Genomic DNA, 19,761 nt, shown 5'->3' with positions numbered 1-19,761 from the left:
ATGGGGTACTTAGCTTCAGAAGACTTCAGGTTTGAAACTCGAAAAATGAAAATTTCAGGTATTGGCCGACCGGCACTTGTGAACTGCTTCTGCTTCGGGCTCCTTCTTGGCAAGAAAGACTGATGTAATGGTGTCGGTTGCATGTTTTATACCCTGATGACCAAATGTCATGGAAGAGGTGTCAGCATCCGAAGCAGAAATCTGAAGGCTCTGGTATTCGGGCCGAATGAGGGCTACCTGCAGGCAGATAACCCAAGTGTGATGACTGCAACAGTGAAACACGAAGAACATCTTGAAGCTTATGGCTTATTGGCAGTTATTTGTTAATGCCTTTAGCTACCTGGGATTAAATGAACAGTGCTCTATAGCCTGCTTGTTAAAATTAAAAAGTTTGGATACATGAATTTTTTCAAGAAAAGTTTTTTTTTGATTGATTTTGTGGGAGAATAACTTGGTAGGTTTTAATGAGAATATAAGTAAACTTGATATATGTTTATTTTAAAGAAGGGCATGAAGTGTGATGTTACTTTAAATTATAATTGATTTGAAGCTCACTTGAGGTTACTGGCAGGATATTTAAGGATGGGAAAATGGACATATTTTATACTTCTGAAGAAGTCCTAGTTGTCATGATGAAAGTGCTTAAGTATTGTTTTATATTATTTTATTAAACATTTTGAATTCCTGCTACTGACATTACTGCTTTTTCCTTGTTTCTTGCTGGTGCCTTGGACCTTTGTGTTTTTACATTGTCCTTCAAGGTTTTGTGGCTAGCAGCCCTGTTTTTGTCTATTTGGAACTTGAAGCTTACCCCAGGGCAGAACAGAACAATCTGCTGACCCAGTTGTCTGGTAATATGATACTCTAATAATGGTAATCTTCTCAGTGGACAACTGACCAGCCTGTTAAAATTCAGATGGAGAAAAGCCTTGTCTGGGGTTGCACGTATATGGGCTTATCAGCATGGCTGATCAATTAATCATTGTCAAGAGCTCCTTAGAAATATGCTGGCTTTTTACAGGTGATAGCACTGACAGAAATCCTCATCCCATTCAGCCTCATCATTACAAAGACTTCAGTGTGTCCCTTGGCTTTCTGACCTTATCTTGGTTACTGATGGAAAGAAAATCTTGTGTTATGTACTGTGCTATCAATGGCATTAAATGTTTCTGAGCTGTGAAAGGAAGTGAAAAATAACTTTTCTGTTTACGGTAAGGAAAACAGCTCAAATTTTCTTGATGAGACTTGTCAGAAATGACTGCTTCTTTGATGTTTCTGTTTTTTTTTTATTTTGTTACTAGTTTTCATAACTGAATTGCCTTCTTGTTCTACTGCAGTGTTATTTTATTTTAAGTATTTTTTTTTTGAGTTTTACAAATTATAGTTCAGACTGCATAGAACATCTTATTAATTTTCTGTGGTGCCAAAGGGATTAACTGTTTTTAAACTGTTGGAATAACTTAGAAATATAATTTTTTTATTATTTAAGATAAGGCAAATAAGATGAAGCAATAGGTCAAGTTTTGTTTTTCACTTAGAGATGTCAGAAAATAATGCTTTTGTGAGTATTTTTTATTTTCTTTTTATAGTTTGCATACTTGATCTGTCTTTATGCTTTGATGTCATGTTATTTTACTTTGAATTGTTTCTGTTAGAGGTGGTAAGCCTGACTATACGCTTGGCTTGGGCACATGAACTAGCACATGAAAGAGTCAAGAATGAGCCAAACCCCAACTGCAAGTTTTTCTTTCTTTTTTTGAATAACTGCTGACTGTTGACTCAGACAAGACCTGCAGGCAGAAAGTGCTTTCTTTTTGCTCTGGACTGCATTATCTGGTTGGCTGAAAATGACACAGTGCTGAAAAGAAAAAGGATTTAAACATTTTGAACAGAATAGGAGGACTATTGTTTGAGAGGGTACACAGTTTTTACCTTAGGCCTGTTTGATCATTTCTTTCAAGGCCTGGTGAAACTAATCTGCACCAAATCATCATTAGACTTCGGGGGGGCAGACTTTTTTATTACTAGCCAAGGCAATATTTTTGCTACTGCGTACCGAGTGGTGTAGATATATGTTGTGCTAATTATATCTACCTTTTCCCATTTTTCATTATCAACAGACCTGTAGCTTGGGCACGATGAAGGGATTGATTTGTCACAAACTGTTAGGAAGCATGATTACTATGCTGTCAGGATTCATTTACGTGAATGTTGGCAATGTCATTGTATGTTAGGCTATAACTGTTTTTTTTTTGCTTACATCTCCTCTGGACTTGACTTCCAGACTTATTTTTAATTGAGCTAGTGCTCCGAGTAGCTCCGACTGTCTGCTGCGGCTCAGCTGTTAGTCAGCTGTAATAGCCAAGCCAGACCCTTGGCTCAACTTTGGTGTAGCCCTTCTTCAGAACTCCCAAGCTTGCCCTGTAGTTTCTCTTGGAGTTTTGAACATTTTGTGTTAGGATCACAAGTGTAAACTTATGTTGCCTTTTGCAGTGATAAATGGTTTAATTACTTCTAAACTGTGGTAAGAGTTAAGAAGAAGCACTTTTTATTTAAGGGGAGGAGCCAATGTTAAGGTTTCCTGCTGACAGCTGCAAGAAAAGTCTGTTTTTGTGAATACATCTGACATTCCTCACCCCATCATCTTTGTCCCTGTTAAGCTCTTTAAACTTCTTAAGTATATATTTACTTAAAATTACAAGTATTATAAGATTACATTAAACTGATTAAACTCCAGTTTTCCTCTTTCATATATTCCTACCCACAACTGCAATTTACAATGTCCACATCTTCTAACTACTGTCCAGCAGACTTGTAAAATCTCTGATTTGTACCAGTATTTCATATTGTTCTTTCAAAGAACTCCATTGAAATGTCAAGGCTTCCTCGCCAAATGTGATCTTACTTCCCTGTAATCCAAAGCTAAACATGCTATATACAGAAAAGAAGCATCATTCAATAATTATTCTATTTGTTTTATGTTTGGACTTATTTTTGTTTGCCTTTCTTTCCTGCATTTGTCTCATCATCTGTTATATCACAAAGGTTTTTAAAGACTGGCAGGGTAATTAGGTTAGGTCACTTATTCCAACTACAGATCTTTAAGAAACAATGGCTCTTAAACAATAACATTTAAACATGCATTACTAGTCACACATTACCAGCATCAAACCTCAGATATGAAGTCTGAATAATAATAATAATAGTCTGAATAGATAATGGGACAGATTCATGAATGCCTACACTAGGTGTACATGATCTGCATTTACAAGCATCCCTACCACATTTTTTGCGCAGTCTCTTCACTCAGAAAGATTACACTAAATGTAAACGTAGTCTATATTTTGTGGTAACCTTTACAAATCTCCTTTGCTATTTATGGCTGCAAGAAAATCAGTAGGAAAACTACAATTAGGAGGAAGAAAGTGGGAGCTATGCTTGTATTGTCTGTTCACTCAGAAATTCATTCAGAACGGTTACACATAGTGTATACTTTGTGTAAGCATTCATAAATATGGCCCATAAGATAAACAGACTGATTTGCAAATGAATAAAAAAACAGAAGTTATACTTATTTTTTAATTATTATAATTTATTTATTTTATTTATTTATTTACATTTGTTGACTGGGAGTGTCCGACTGGACGTAGGTCCATCTTCAGCGGAGGCCCGGGGAGAAAAGCTCCACAGTTAAAATAAACAGACAGTAGTTACACTGGATTACATAGCAATTAACAATTTAACATAGCAATTACTTACAACATATTTACAGATGAAAAACATAGTACATCAGTAGACAACTAGAATCTTTATCTGTGAAGTACATAACAGACATTAACAAATGTTACAATAAGAAGTTCCTGCTGTATAATAAGTACTAGGCTTATGAGCATCTGAGCTTGCAATAATCAAGGTAGTTAGTGGAGTGGAAAGAAAGGTAGTGGTTGGATGGGGTGGGTGATATTAGAGTGGGAGTTGCAAGGGCATAGCCAGCATGTTTTTAGGTGCGCTTTTAGTAAAGTTTTGAAGTGGGTGCTTGATGGTATGGAGGTAATTGTGGGTGGGAGGGAGCTCCATAATTTGGCTATGGTGCAAGAGAATAGTGCTTCACCAGCAGAGTTATTGGCTTTAGTGATCTGCAAGTGATTTTAGTTGCTGGATCTTAGTGGTTTGGTGGTGCGATAGGGTTGGAGTAGATTCTGGAGGGATGGGACATTTAGTGGATGGTTTACTAGTTTGTGGGCGAGTGAGAGTTGATACCACTGAATAATTAATTTAACAAATAATTAGCTTTTCCCTTTAATCAAGGTGTGTGAGCCACAAAGAAAAAAAATAATTTCATCTTACTTTTCTTATTTTTTGTAAGTATTTGAGTTTGAATGTTTTCCACATTTTATTTACTGTAAAACAGGATGTTTCTTCTGGTGTTTTGTTACAGCATTTTTACATTGCATATGCTGTTTTGTTGAGATAAGTCATGAGTTGGGGAAGGAACATTAATATCAAAGACTCTAATTCTAGCTACTTTATTAAAAACTGCGAATGCAACACAAACCATCTCAGCACAAGTAACACCTATTAATCACAGGGGTTAGATTTCTCATACTTGAACATTGAGCTAGAGTTGTTACTTTGAAGAACAATTAATGCAGCTACATTTTCAAGCCCATTATTCAAACATTCCTTACAATGCTGTATCAAAGATGGCCACTAATGAAAATCAAAATGCACAAAGTAATTGAAAATGCAGATTGATGCTGATAGTCAAAAGTAGGCAGTCACAGTACTGTTTAGGGTTGCCACCTTTTGCTGTGGCCAAAACCCGAACAAGGCCACACCCCTCACACTTCCCCTGGGCCCTAACCCCTCCCCTCACCCACTTCCCACCCATTTTGTAGCATCACAGTCACATCAAAGAGAGAAAGCTCATCCTCTGTTCCTTGTTTGTGATCATAGCCGGCCTTAGGCATAGGCCAACTAGACAGCCACCTAGGGCACTGCTCTAGTAGGGGCGCTTTTCCAGTAATCTGGATTAGGTAGGTAGACCAGGATGGGGTGTTGGGGGGGGCACTGTGGAGACCTTTTGCCTAGGGCACCAGCTGACCAACGGCCAGCCCTGTTTGTGATGCTTTACTGTAAAAAAATTATCACAATAAATCTGTTGATACTGGAGTATGAATAATGTTTTCCGGACTTCCGGACAATTAGTTTAATTTCTGGATAGTCCAGAAAAAAAAAACAGATAGGTGACAATCCTAGTACTGTTGTAAGCTGGTGAGAGAGAAAACCACAGGAAATGATCCTTTTATCTTAGGAATTTCTCTCTGTTCCTCTTTAATGACATCAAGGATGTGAAAGCATTGACAGTAAAACAAAATCATGGTACCAATGGCAACCTCCATTTAGACCATTTTAGGGTATAACAAATGAGAAAATAACCACTTACTTTGATACAGAAACATTAGTAATGCAGAAAAGGTCAAGATATGCTGAAAAACATGCTTTTTCAGTTTTTGGGTGTGGTTCTCCTTTAAGTAGCTGTAACCAGATAATGGAATACAGACCACTTATTTAAAAAGAAATCATATTTCAAAACTTGCCACCTTTGTGGCCCTTTAGCAGCAATAAAATTAGGCTTTGATTAGGAGTGACATTTATTTAAATTATATTTTTGTAAGGAAAAAGATTCTGATTGTATATGGGAAGCATATCATGAAGTAACTTTCAAAAACTAGATAATTATCTCAGACAGTGTAAGAACTTCCTCACAGGCAAGACCTTAGATATCTGTGAGACATGCAAGTATGTCCAGTGCATTAACAGATGCCCCACCCTGTGAGCACAAAGACACACACAGACATACACATATACATTTACATACAGATGTTCTGAAGACAACATGTAAATGCCTTACGTACACTGCAGGAATGCACAGGTTCAGCACAACCAGAAACTTGTACATGTAACACATTATGCAGACCTCCTACTGACTGTGGTAAATCAAATATATTGAGTTATTTGATAGCAGTAGAGACAATCAGTGACAAGAAAATAAGCTGGGTTAAAACCTAACAGACTCGATAACCCATAAGACACATATTGTGACGTGGCAACCCCCAAAATGTCTTAGTAATTGGTGATCCTCCTATTCAAAAAGCATACACATAACATTCTGGCCTTTGTAAGGATCTCATGACTGTCACACCTGCCTGGGGCCAACATTACATACCTTGTAACTTGAATAAAAAGAATTATGATTAATTATAGCATAAACAATGCTTGTGTAGGAGTGAAAAAAATGAAGAAAGTTCTCCGTCTTGCATATACAGCATGATATGATGGGATAGCCTTGCAGGCATGGGAAACAGATCTGCTTAGTGAAATATTTCCATTTCCACATATAAAATCTAAGCATTCTGACAAAATATTGACATTCAGTCAATGGCTAATGATAAGGTGTCACAGAGAGGGGATTTCGAGCTTGTCAGTCTGGAGTGCAGTGTGTATCCAGAAGAGTGCTTTGCCTTTGCTGGGGTTCTCCTCAATAGATGGGTAGTACAAGTACTGAGCAGCTAATTTTTCATCTCTGTAGTGTCTTTCTTATATGTCTATAAATTCCATGATAAAAAGAAATGAAAATTAAGTAATTGTAGTTTTGCCAAATGCTAGATATCAATACAATAAAATGAGTAATTTAGAAACTTTTCCATGCTTATAGGATGTTGATATCTGAGCCTTTGGTAAACAACATTTCAATGAGAATGATGCCTAGATTCAAGAAAAAGCTAATTAGATTCAACAGTTATATCATTTCAGGGTGTCTAGTATGCCTCTCTCTTTCTACGACTACATGATTGACAGTCCAACTTGCTTTGCAAAGGATGGTCTAAACCTCTCATTTAAATATTTCTGCATACTGACCAAAGCCTTTGCTGCCCCCATGGTGCCTTTTTTAGGCAGACTTTATCCAATGGACATAGAAACCTAACCAACAAATCAAATCATATAACATGCACAATAATAAGGTGGTCCTTCTCAATGCCAGGAACATAAACAATAAACTGCCTGACTGGGAGGCACTTGTGCATCTTGAATGCATCAATGTTTGTGATGCCACTGAGACTTAGTTCAGGTGTAAGGAGAGCACCACCTCTGTGCCACGGCTTTGTGCATATCATGCCTTTAGGTCCACTGTTAATGTGGAGGAGTCTTACTGTCTGTCAGGGATATTATCCCCACCAGAGTTGTACCTAGAGATATGCACTTCCTTAGCAAGCTCTTAGATCTCCAGCCTTCAGTAGGAAAGTCAGATTTTCAATTCATAACTTATCAATCCCCTTCCATGGCCCCATGGGATCATGAAAATGTCCTCGTATTCCTTAAAAATATTGGTATATAGGGATAAGTAATGGATATTTAATTCTTTTTGACTTCAGCTATTCCTCTATAAACTAGTTTACTTAGACTTATTACTTAGGTTATGAACAATGGTTCTTAGACTGGATACATGAAACTCCCTGACTCAAATTGTCTGTAATCATACCAGTGGCAGTAACATTCTGGACCTAGTTCTTACAAACTTGTCTTCAGCATGTTCCCTACCACAGTTTGGTCCATTATTAGTTAGGTCATACCACAACCACAAGCTAGTTACTTTTACCCTCAGAACATCCACTCCTATGGTAACTAACACCACCTTCTTTAGAGACTTCAAAAAGACAAACCATCTACGATTGTATAACATAATGTCTAAAGTCACACTGCAGACACCACAATCGACCCTGAATATGCAGATCAAATATGCTCGTTTAGATAAATGCATTCTGTGAGGTAAGGTAAGCAGCTAATTATGCCACCCCCCCCCCCCCCAACAGGGAAGTTCCCACCAAAACCAGATATAGTGGTAAATTTAATTAAAAAAACATGGTGGTTTGTAGATATTAAAAAAAAATATTTAGTAAAAGGAAGAAACTGCTTAAATTACCATGTAAGGCCAGAACCCTTCAGAAGAGAAGATGGAAAACCTCATCAAGAAACTGAAGGCAGCTGTTAGGACCAGCAAAGCATCCCATGACCTTAGGCTAGTTTCTGAGGTTAATTATAATTGAAAGTTCTTCTCTGGCTTGTTAAAAAATCTAAGGAATAATTCACATCACTGCTGTGAACTTCTCTATAGTGGTGCCTCCTACTCCAATCCAAAAGGGATTGCTAACATACTTGTAAGCAAATTTGTTGCCAGCTTTTTCCCTGGAGCTATAATCCCCCTCTGTATATCTCAAATCTCCTCTCTGTATACAAACCAAAATGTCCTGCTGGTCACCTTCCCCTATCCTCTTCCTTAGCCAAAAAATGGAACTCTCTCCCATCCTCTCTAAGACTCTCTGAAAACTATGAATACTTTAAAACCCAGCTTCATTCCTACCTCTCCCATAATTGGAAATGTAATTGTACTCTACCTACTTTACCTGCTAAGACTCTTCTACATGTACTTCCACATGTATCTTCTCTACATATTCCTCTACTCCAGGCTGTTCTCTTAAACAGCTGCCTCACTGTAAATCTAATGCCCTCATAAATAACTGACTCCCTCTGAATCTAATGTAATATTACATGAATAATATTACATTAATACCTTAAATGTATATATTGTAAATACTGTAATTAGTCTTCGATCTCCTCCCCCCAATTGGGAATGATATTCTTTACTAACTTCATATAATAGCTGATGCTGTTTAACTACGACAATCACATCTGCCATGTTTGAACTCCACTTTTACTACTGTTTAACTACCTCTGTCTGAATACTCCATAAACTGTAATGTGCGCTCAACTAATAGTGTACTTTCCTCCTTTATTTCACCCAATTCTTTTAAACTTATATTTACTACAAACCTTCAAATACTAGTTTACAACTATTTACAGTTTACCTACAATTGTGAACTCTTATGACTATGTAAACATTATATTTTGCCTCTACCAACGTAAATGTTGTACAATTGGTTCTCCAATCAACTATGTAAATATGTTAAGAATTTTCTTCTATTTTGCAATTGTACTTTACCACATTACTATGTATAATTTAATTTTTGCTTACTAGTATGTAATATGGAGCTTTTCTCCCTGGCCTCCACTGAAAACAGGCTAAAGAAGGAAATCAGAAGAAGGTGAGAATTACGATAGAAGGGAAAATGGTGAACAGGTTAACAGCTCCAAGTATCTGGCAGGAGTCGTTGAAGAGAAGGGAAGTTTGAATGAGGTCAAAAGTAGAATCAGAGGGGCTTCAGCCAACTGGCGTACAGTGTCAGGTGTAGTGTATGACAAAAGAATGCTAAAGAAACTGAGACATAGGGTGTACAAAACAGTGGTGTGATGATGAGTACTACTGTATGGTACAGAAACATGGGCAGTGAAGGCAGAGCACTTGAAGAAGCTAGAGGTGATGGAAATGAAGTGCCTGAGATGGGTGCTAGGAGGCACACTCTGGGACGGATGAAGAAATGAGGACATCAGAGCAGAAGCCAAGGTAGATCCAATTGTAGAAAAGGTCAAAGAGAACACATTATGGTGGTTTGGGCACATGTGCAAAAAGGCAGAAGACAATCTGGTGAAGAAGATTTGGGACAGACAAGAAGAAGGCAAGAGGAAACTAGGACATCCAGCAAAGAGGTGGATGGATTGTGTGAGAGAAGACCTGTGACAGTCGGACATTAGTGTACGGGAGGGTAGTAGAGTGGCAATGAACAGAGACGGAGATGGCAACAACTGACACAATACCCTGACCTCATGTAGAAAATGTGAGAAGGGGGTTCTTTATGATGATGATGATGGTGATGATGCATTTTATTTACAGTCCAGTTACTATTCAAAGAGAGCACAAGCAACTAGTGGTTAGTTTTTCTCTCCCAGGGGAGCATAGTGGTTGCTGCACAGCTAGTCAGCTGTTTGATGGAGACTGAGAGGTTTGCTTTTTGCTTTACACTCATCACCCTCTTTCCTGCAGTAAGGTTTGGTGGTAGTGCATTAACAATCTTCAGATACAAAGGTTAAGTTAAACTATTTTAGTCTGCCTACATCTGAATGGCTATTTAGACAAGTAACCTCAGTTTACATCTAATAATCTGATCCTCCTTCCAAGTTCAGCCTTAAAATGGCAATTAGTGTTTTGAGGCAATGTGGAACAAGGCTAGTTTGTACTTGTTTAAGAATACATTGTAGAGAGTGGAAATGTGTTGCTGGGAGTGGGCATGCCTTCATATCTCACACTTGGTAAGAGTTGTCCAACATCAGAGCATAATATCTTTCTGGGAAAGGAATTTCTATACTAGTAGTGAAATGTATGCATACACTATAGTAAACTTTGGCTTAAGGTCCTTTGCCATGGTTAAAACTTGAGTTCCTAAAAGACAAGACATTACACAACAAAGAAATTCTGAAGTAAAGAGTCATTATTTAAAAATGTAAGTCATTTCTTTTTGTTTTTCAAATAATGCCATTGTACAATAGCAGTAATCTACTTTTGGGCATGAGTCATGCTTGCTTACTCATGGCTGGCTGTTTTATTTAATCACTCAGAGTTCACCATTGTGATCAAACCATGCTAGCTGTGGGTAAGCCAAATATTTCCCACATTCACTCATGGATTATTGCTGATTCTTATGAATGATGGCAAAAGACCTAGCTATGTTAATTAGTATCCAAAATATACTTTGACAGGGTTGAATCATTTTTATGACACGAAGTTCCCTGCAGTCAGAAGAAGAGAGGAGTTAATGGTGTGATCTGTCATTGTTATTCATATTATTTTCCTGAGTTTAAGTTCTTCATTCTGTACTTGCACACTTTATGACTTGGTGAAATTAATTTAACCAAACCAGTATTTGTGCATCACTTTAGAAAAAGTTATGGTTGTACCTACTGTGTCTTACGTAGTTTACCAGCAAATATAAAAATAAATGTGGTACAACTATATCTTTCTAAAAGAAAAGGACAGAAAAGAAGCTTAGGCAAGAAACATTTTTGAGCATTAGCTTCAGATGTGTATTTAAGCAGGGTACCAGCAACATCAGTATGAACTATGATTTTTGTCTTGAAGCACTAGAAAGAAGTATACTTTCCATCTTGCAAGTTGTTAAATTCTCAAATAATTGCGAAGCAGTATGTTTTGCAAAATGAATTGGGGGGGGGGTAAATCACAAAGGATAAAATATGAGCAAAGTTGCTCTTTTACAATATACAGCAATAGTAAAATGCAGATACAAAAACACAAACCAAGCAAATAAACTAAATACAATACTGTTCAGTAACTGTGGCTGTGTACTGCTGTGCTGCTCTGCTCATACATTTGGTGTTGAGAATGGAGAACAGTGGACTGTGCAGAAGTTGGGGTCAAGAATTCAGATGTTGGTTTTAGTATCCATTTAAAATGTCAAGACTCATAATACCAACTCCTGAAATGTGACTCCCTTTTCTTTGAGGTATGGCAATCTCAGGGTTGGTGGATGTATATATATATATATATATATATATATATATATATATATATATATATATATATATATATATATATATATATATATATAAGTTTAGGGGTGTGGGGGGCTTACCCCTGCAAAATAATAAGCTTATAGGCGAAGAGAGATGTTTGATATTTGCTCTTCTCCTATATTTTTGATCTGTTTTAAATGTTTCGGGACTCATCATTGGGAATCCAGACATTTCAATAGAGAACCACCAGTTTTGCTTAAGTTTCTAAAAACTACTGGTATTTTTCCCATACTTACATTTTTTATGTATTTTTGTATACACTTTATGAATTTACTGATATTACTGTTTTGTTAATTTTTATTTACTTTTACTACTTATATAAAGCCCAGTACCTGTTGGAGAAACGTGAACTACATGTAACGAAAAGTAACAACAGTATCCAAATGTGCTGTTCTGTAATAACAATAATAGTTCTTTACCCTTCAACTTCTTTGTAGAAGAATTTTGGAGGGATAAGACACCAGATTAAGGGAATATTTTAAATTCTCTAAAAAGTTGATAGCGTTTTACATCAACATGCATTTTCTGAACAATAAGTTTGAAACTAATGTGTGACATTAATTACTGATAGTAACGGTTAGTGATTTACACGAAAATCAAAACTTTTATGAAGGACAGGGCAAAAAATATGAGGCTAAAATTTTATGTATTTTGATATACTATTATTAAAGCAAGTTTTATTAAAGCAATTTACATTTTTAAGAAACATAAACTAAAATAACAACACTATTCAAATCTGTTATGCTTTTAACAAGAACAGTACCTGCTGCATAATTTCATAGGAATGATAGGATAAATGAGGCTATTTGACCAGAAGCCATACGTGCCTTGCCTATAAACACCCTTAGGGCTTCCTGTCATTTTCAAGGAAGACAAGGTCTTTAAGTCCTGCAGTGGATTTTTGGGCATTCCTCCAATTGCCTAAGCTATGCTTGAAGGTCAACAGGTAATCACACTGCTTGACATGCAAGAGGAGCATTTTTTGGCGTGAGGGCAAGTATTAGATGGCAGACCTGACTTTCTGTTAAGTTTTACAGATCTCTTATTCTGGTATTGTCTGAACTATTTGACTTAGCAAGAAAAAGTAGGCCACAGATAGCACAATCCCTGAGGCCATTGTGAGCAAGGTATAGGTCTCCATTCAAGAGCCTTATGACTTGGAGTACAAAAACAAGGATTTCATGTTCTCACTATACCTAAGACTTCTGAGGCCAGAGATCCTTTTCATTTGGAATCTCTAAGGTTTTTGAGGATTATGAGTTTTTTAATATGTCTAGTGAGATACATGCCAAAGAGTATGATATATTCTATAATGGGTCTAACCAGAGCAGAGTATAGGGTAACAAAAACTTCCTTGGTTGTACAAGATATGCCTTTGATGATTAGTTTTGAGATATAGAAGGATTTTCCACCTATGTTACATGGTGATCAAAGGTGAAGGAACCATAGACCCATGTGCCCAAGACCCTGATCAGTATCTCACTAGGTAATGGAGTGTTATTGATGCAGTAGACTGCAGAAATTATCTGTTTACTGAAGGAGTTGATACTAGATTTCTTGGCATTTACTCTGAATCCATTTTGGTATTCCATAAGTTTACTTATGTTAATGCCTTTTAAAGGGTATTAATATCATTTGTTGACTAAACTATCCCCAGCTTACAATTATCAGCAAACCTCATCATCCAGAAATCCATTTTGTCAGTTTTAAGGCCAGAGAAATAAAATGTCACTGGTCACCTTTTCCCTGACTGAGAAGGTGTCAGTGTCACAAACTCTGACAATGTACATTCTTTATGTAAGCCAGTTTGCAATTCATCTTAACTCATAGGGATCAGTATTTAATGTCATTAGCTTAAACATAATCGAATGCTTTGGCCAGATCCAGGTAGATGGTATGGATAGTATGATCAATGTCCGCCAGCTGTCTGACCTTTTCAAAGTAGGTCATAAGATTAAGCAGGCATGACCTGCCCTTAAATTTAAATTGCAGTGGGTCAAGTCTGATCAAATTTTTAATATCATGATTAACAAGGTCATTGATGGTGCATTCTATGGCTTTAAGGACAAGACTTGTTCAGCAAATGGGTCTGTAGTTTCACTGTTGAGTAGTATAGCCTTTCATATGAAAGGACATCACCACCACAGTGTGCCAGAATTCAGGTACATACCATGTAGCTAGGCTTAAATTGAGGGGGTCAGTGATGGCTTGCTTGACACTTTTTTTAACAATTCAATATACTGTTGGGACCCATGGAAGAGGTATTTTGGTCTTAGAGAGTGTTTTAAGGAGATGATCCTTTGAAATGGTGGGAGTGGAGTGACTCTGGGATGTTTGGAGTGGGGATTTATGTATTTTATTTATTTACTTCCAGTTTGATTACTGGGGAGGTCCACTGATCATTATAACTGTCTTAGCTGTACCCAGTTTCATCCTATTTAGCTTCAGTTTTGCATTCCACTCCCCTTTCCTTTGCTGAAGTTCTTGCTCAGACAGTGTGCCTGTAATACCACGTTGTCTGTATACAGCAACTTTGTTTGTCTGTCCCCTCCAACCTGTTTGCTAATTTCACCCATATCAGTATGATACACACCCTCTCTCACTCGCAACCCCACTGTGAGACCGAACACTGTTTGTACTTGAGTCATTGGGTCCTTGTAGATAGCCTGCACTAATTCCACTAATGTTTCTGGGACTCTGAACGACTGCAGGACTGCCCAAATCAACTTTCTTGGGGCTTTGTCATATGCTTTCTCCAATTGTAGGAATGAGCAGTTGGACTCTTTCCTCATTTCTAGCTTCTTCTCAAGTATCTGCCTCACTGCAAGCATCGAGCCAGTTGTGCTGAATCCTAACCTGAATCTGAACCGCTCATTTCACATCATACTTTCTTTTCCCATTTCCCATCTCCTTTACAAGAAGGAGCAGGTGCCCAATTGGAAGCAATATCTCCTTAGCCTGAACAAGGAAAGAAGAGCACTAGTGAAATCCTCCAAAGCAAACTTAGAGTCCAAATTGGCCACATCTACTAGAAACAATTATAAGGCCTTCTTCACATATGTCTGCAATTTCAAAGGAAGCACCTGGATCTGTTCAGAACTGGTGGTCAAGGGCACCACATATACAAATGCCGTAGATATAGAAAACTTGCTGGCTGACAGATTCAGTGAAAACTTCACCCCTCTGTCCCCATCAGTAAATCAGGACATCACCAGTACCTGCCCCCTTCCCCTTATATTTAGGGAGCAAATCATCACTGCTCTCTCAAAGGCAAAAAATACAGCATCCATGGGACCTGATAACATCCCAGGCTGCATCCTACATGAACTCAGGCAGTAACTTGCAGCACCATTAGGCGCCCGATTCTGTACCTGTTTTTGTGGTTTGCCCTATTCAACCAAAGCCTAAGTATCAGCTTTGTCCCAGCTGAGTGGACACTGTCATCTCTTTGCACAAAGATGGAGTGTCCACTGATCTGGGAAATTATTGACCCATCAGCCTAACTAGCCTGATCTGCAGGGCCATGGAATGGATTATCATGGACCTCATTAACAAGAACATTGGCAACTACCAAACACTTGATCCCACACAGTTTGGCTTTGTCAAGGGGAGGTCATGTCTGTTAAATTTGGTCGACTTCTTTGAGACAGTCACCAAAGCCATGGATTAGGGGAAAGATGGCTCACACCTCCTACCCTGACCTGGCCAAAGCCTTTGGCACTATTCCCCACTTGGGCATAATAGATAAACTCTCACAACTGGGCATCAATCTGTATGTTACCAGATGGGGAGCAAACTGGCTCACTGATAGAACCCACCTAGCCAAAATAGGGGAAGCCACCTCAAGAAGTAGGCCCATAATGAGTGGTGCACCCCAGGGTTTGGTCTTGGGGCCTCTGTTATTTGGGATATACCTTTTTGAGGTGCAGGCCAAAGCCAGTAGGCTATGGCTGACCAAGTCTGCAGATGACTGCAAGCTGGACACTGTCATCAGTTCCCCTAGTGATGTGGACATCCTCCAAGAGGGTCTCACCCAAACAAATGACTGATGCCAGAAACATGGCCTCAAGCTAAACACCAAAAAAATGCATCATCATCCCCTTTAGGGAGAGTGATGTCCCCACAAATTATCACATTAATAACAATGTTCTAAGCATGCAATCAGTCATGAGGGACTTGGGCACCCAGGTTGATAGCAATCTGACTTTTGACCACCATGTTGCTACTGATGTATGGAAATCCTTCTACATGGCCCACCTCATAAGTAAGGGTTTCTCATCCAGGGACAAGGAGTTCATAACATCCCTGTATTCTTCTCTTATAAGGCCCATTATTGAGTACAATGCCCTGTTCGACATGTACTCCGCAAAGCACATGCAGCAGCTGGAGATACCAGAGAGATTCCTCACCAGGAGAATCCAGGGCCTCAAAAATCTACCATACACAGATAGGCTAAAAGCCTTATCCCTCCACTCAGTTTCGTACAGACTCCTCAGAGGTGACCTCTGTCTGGCATACAATGCGATCTTGGTCTCTGCCTTGATGGGACTGCTGCATATCTGCAAGTCAAGCTTCACTCGAGTAACCCACACGGGCGGCCTCAACCTGATCAGTGACATCAATAGGACTTATGGTGAGACAGATTTGTGTCCCAGAGACTTCCCCATCTGTGGAATAGACTCCCTCTCTACATCAAGCAGAGTACCTCTTTACCCCTTTTTAAGTGCAACCTGGATAACTGGATGGGAAACAGAAAATACACCCCTGAGATTCCACCCATGTCCCTGCTGGACATGGGCATTGGGTGCTGACTTGTCTAAACATGGGCTCTACTCTTGGCTAGGCTTATAAGGGCCTCAGGGCCAATAGCCTACTAACTTCCTATGATCCTATTACTCTGCATATTTGTTCATCGGTATCCTCTCAAGAACTTTCATGCAATGTGGCAGAAGTTTGATAAAACATACATACCAGGATATTAATTTTAAAACACATTACAATGACCTAACAGAGACAGCAGTAAAGGACTCTGCTTCTTCAGAACTTTAGTGGGTTTGGTTTTCATCACATTTAAGCATATTTTATTAAAATAAAAATAAAAAGAATGAAAACATGTAACAGAGTGTATCACCCTATGTTCTTATATTGAATCTTTGTATATATTTACTTGCTAGAGGTATCCCATTGTTTTAATGAAACTCCGCATGTAATTACAAATTGCTATATTTTCTACTTATTTTGTTTACTTGTCATCTAAGCTGAAAAAAAAACATGTTTTACTTTATTTATAGTCTTTAACACAAACATTGCCATTAAACTGTATGTTAGTTAACTAAATAAAATGATACCGTGTGTGAAAATGAGAGCACTGAAGACTATGAACAGAGAAAGAGCAGAGCTAAAACTAAAGTAAATCATTTAGGAAACATAAAAGGCAGGGCTAAGGTTCTAATTAAATAAAATGCTTCATTCATCTAAGCTTGCTGAATGGCAGATTCCTGTCAACAAGATAAGCTAATTACCGGAAACTGTATTTTAATATGCCTTAGTACGACATGTTTGATGCATGTGCATGAACTTGCAGCCACATTAAACTATAACACATCCTTGTCTCATTGATTTCTTTCCATGTGACTCATTCTGTATCTGTTCTGTTGTGCATATATAATGAAGCAGAACAGCTCTGTTTTACAGACAGCAGCCTTTTTAAATGTTATTCACTTTTCAGTATCACACTTGCATACTTATCACTTGTTATATTTACAAAAGAGCTTGTACATTAAAAGTTAGAACATTTGTTTTTTTTTTCAGCTGAACAATCTATAGGTTGTCAAGCCTAGTTTGTATCCTGATCCTGATAACAGCAGGCAAATTCATTGCAAATAAAAACTCACCTCTCTTTCCTGTCCAGCTTCTGCTTCAAAAGTAAAGCACTGTGATTTCTAAAAAAAAAAATAAATTTTATGTATATTTCATTCGTACGTGATAAATCTACAAGCATTAGAATTTAAATCTGCAAGTTTAATAGTCCTTACTTTGAAGCACTTCCTACTTATAAATCACTCATTTAAATTGCACACAGTATGATAAATGATACTTTTAAAATGCTGAATAATAAATGGTATAACATAGGTTTAATGATACCAGGCACATACTCGAGAATGTGGGTCTCATAAATCCAAATTTGAACTTCAACTGCTTTACTGACGCAGCTAACACTTTACTCGTATGTGAAACCTCACCAGTCCCCACTCGCAACATCAATACATAACCAAATGCCACAAGAAGGGGCTATGCAGACTGTATTGTCAGCCCCACATCTGCTTACTCCCTTTTCATTATTTAGAAAAGCTTTACCGTCATGATTGTTTAGATTTAGTCCCTGCTGGGCATCTCCTTGTCAAAACAGTTATATTACCACTGTAGAAGATGCAAACCTTTCAATGTTTTTTTTTTTTTTTTTGTAGACTTGAGTGGTTCAGTGGTTTTAACAGCACATGTGGATTGTTGTTTATTTTTTTACTTTGCAGTCTTTGGAGTTTTAGAGAAGGTAATCAGATTTTGAACTTTTAAGTATGTACCACTGACCAGCTGATATAACTGATGGTTGAGTGAGGAACTGTAAGGATAGATCTTTTAGATCTTTTAGATAAATCAGCTAGAATAAAATAATTGAAAACAACAATAAGCATGGTGGACAGGCTGTAACCTACAGATATAATCTAATCTTAACAAGTTATGACCGTTACATATACAGTTAGTACAACAGTTGGCAGGTGATAGTTAATAAGGCTATAACTGCAGGAAAACCATCACTCTCACTAAACCAGCTACCCAGCATACCATATATACCTCATGCACAAAGCTATGCCTATAACCCATTTTGGTCTTTTGGTAAATTAAAAGCATGGGCATTTCCAAATGCTGCAAAACCAATAATCTCCAGCCTCAATCCTAATTCACATTTAGATTACTTACTGCTTCCTCCTCCATTGTCTATACCAGGTGATTAGTGCTGCCATCCATGCCTTCTATTTCCTCATCTATTCTACTTTTAGAGGAGTAAGAGCTAGGTGGTAGGCCCAAGTGTACTCAAAGTGAAGGACCAAGAAGGCTTTTTTTCCCATCACTCACCACCCATGGTCCTCCAATGTAAGGCATGTAATATTATCAAAAACTTCTAAATGGCACCAACCCAGTTTTTATACACCATCTGCAAATGTTTTGGTCTCCATCAGAGAGCTGTCTAGCAGTATAGTAACCACTAGTCTCCCCTGAGAGGGAGTAGAACAGGGCCCCCACTATTCAGTGCTTCTCTTTCTGGTTAGGAAATTAGCACACACTCTACTAATGCAAACACACTCTACTTATTCAACCCATCTCACTCATGCTTCCAAAAGGAACACACAGTTTGCACATATACAACACATTTTGTTTCATTCCAGTCACAGCTATAGCTTATGAGCTGTAAAGAGCAGCTGAATGCTGGATTAACTCTAACTTTCTTAGCTACCTTCAAATATCACTGGTTTCGCTGGTAGCATCCCTTCTTCTTCTTGCAGTAAAGGTCAACAGCTCCTCTCTCTACATGATGTGCTCTCATTCTTGAATGCTTACAGTAGCATATGCAATACCTTGTCACTTACATCATGGCTAAATCTGCCATTTGCCAATGCTGACTGTTTAGTTTTGCTAGAGCCAGGCAGAAGTGGTAGTAGTCAATGACATTCGGTTAACATACCTCTAAACTGTACAGATTTTTGCAGAATGTCCAGATTTTTGGCTCATATTTTTGGCCTGCTCCTCATAAAATTTGTCATTTTCTGGCAAATCACTTGGATGATCTGAGGATTGAAGTCACTAAATAATGACATAAATTTGAGTTTCAGACTTCAAATTCTTCAGAAAATGTATGTTAAAAGAAACCCTGTTACTTTCTAAGTTTATAAGAGCAATATTTAAAATATGTCCCTATTTTTGGGCATTTGAACCCCCATTTTGTTTGTCCAGAGTTCTTGCTCTAACAGGTTGAGAGGTATGGGTCAGCAAAATAAGCAAGTATGCAGATGTGAAGACGTGGAAGAGCAGGAACTATCAAGTACATCATTGTGTGTGTTTCTCTATGTGCATCTGTTTCTGTGAGTTTCAGTGCGCGTGTGTGTGTATCTGTTTGTCTTCATCAGCATGTGTGTGTGTGTGTGTGTGTGTGTGTGTGTG

General features: G+C 38.0%; 1 protein-coding gene across 1 annotated transcript in view; it reads right to left on the bottom strand.

Annotated features, from left to right (window-relative positions):
- RIC8A (RIC8 guanine nucleotide exchange factor A) overlaps positions 1 to 19,761 on the bottom strand; it is a 669,567-nt gene that overhangs the window by 472,800 nt on the left and 177,006 nt on the right. The window contains exon 2 of the mRNA XM_044082820.1: positions 17,439 to 17,486. Coding sequence (XP_043938755.1) covers positions 17,439 to 17,486 — 48 coding nt within the window. The remainder of the gene's footprint in view (positions 1 to 17,438; positions 17,487 to 19,761) is intronic.

This window comes from Protopterus annectens, chromosome 9.part0 (genome assembly GCF_019279795.1).
Source record: "Protopterus annectens isolate FY-2018-M chromosome 9.part0, PAN1.0, whole genome shotgun sequence".
In the NCBI taxonomy this organism is placed as follows: Eukaryota; Metazoa; Chordata; order Ceratodontiformes; family Protopteridae; genus Protopterus; species Protopterus annectens.
This window is presented reverse-complemented; position numbering and strand designations above follow the sequence as displayed.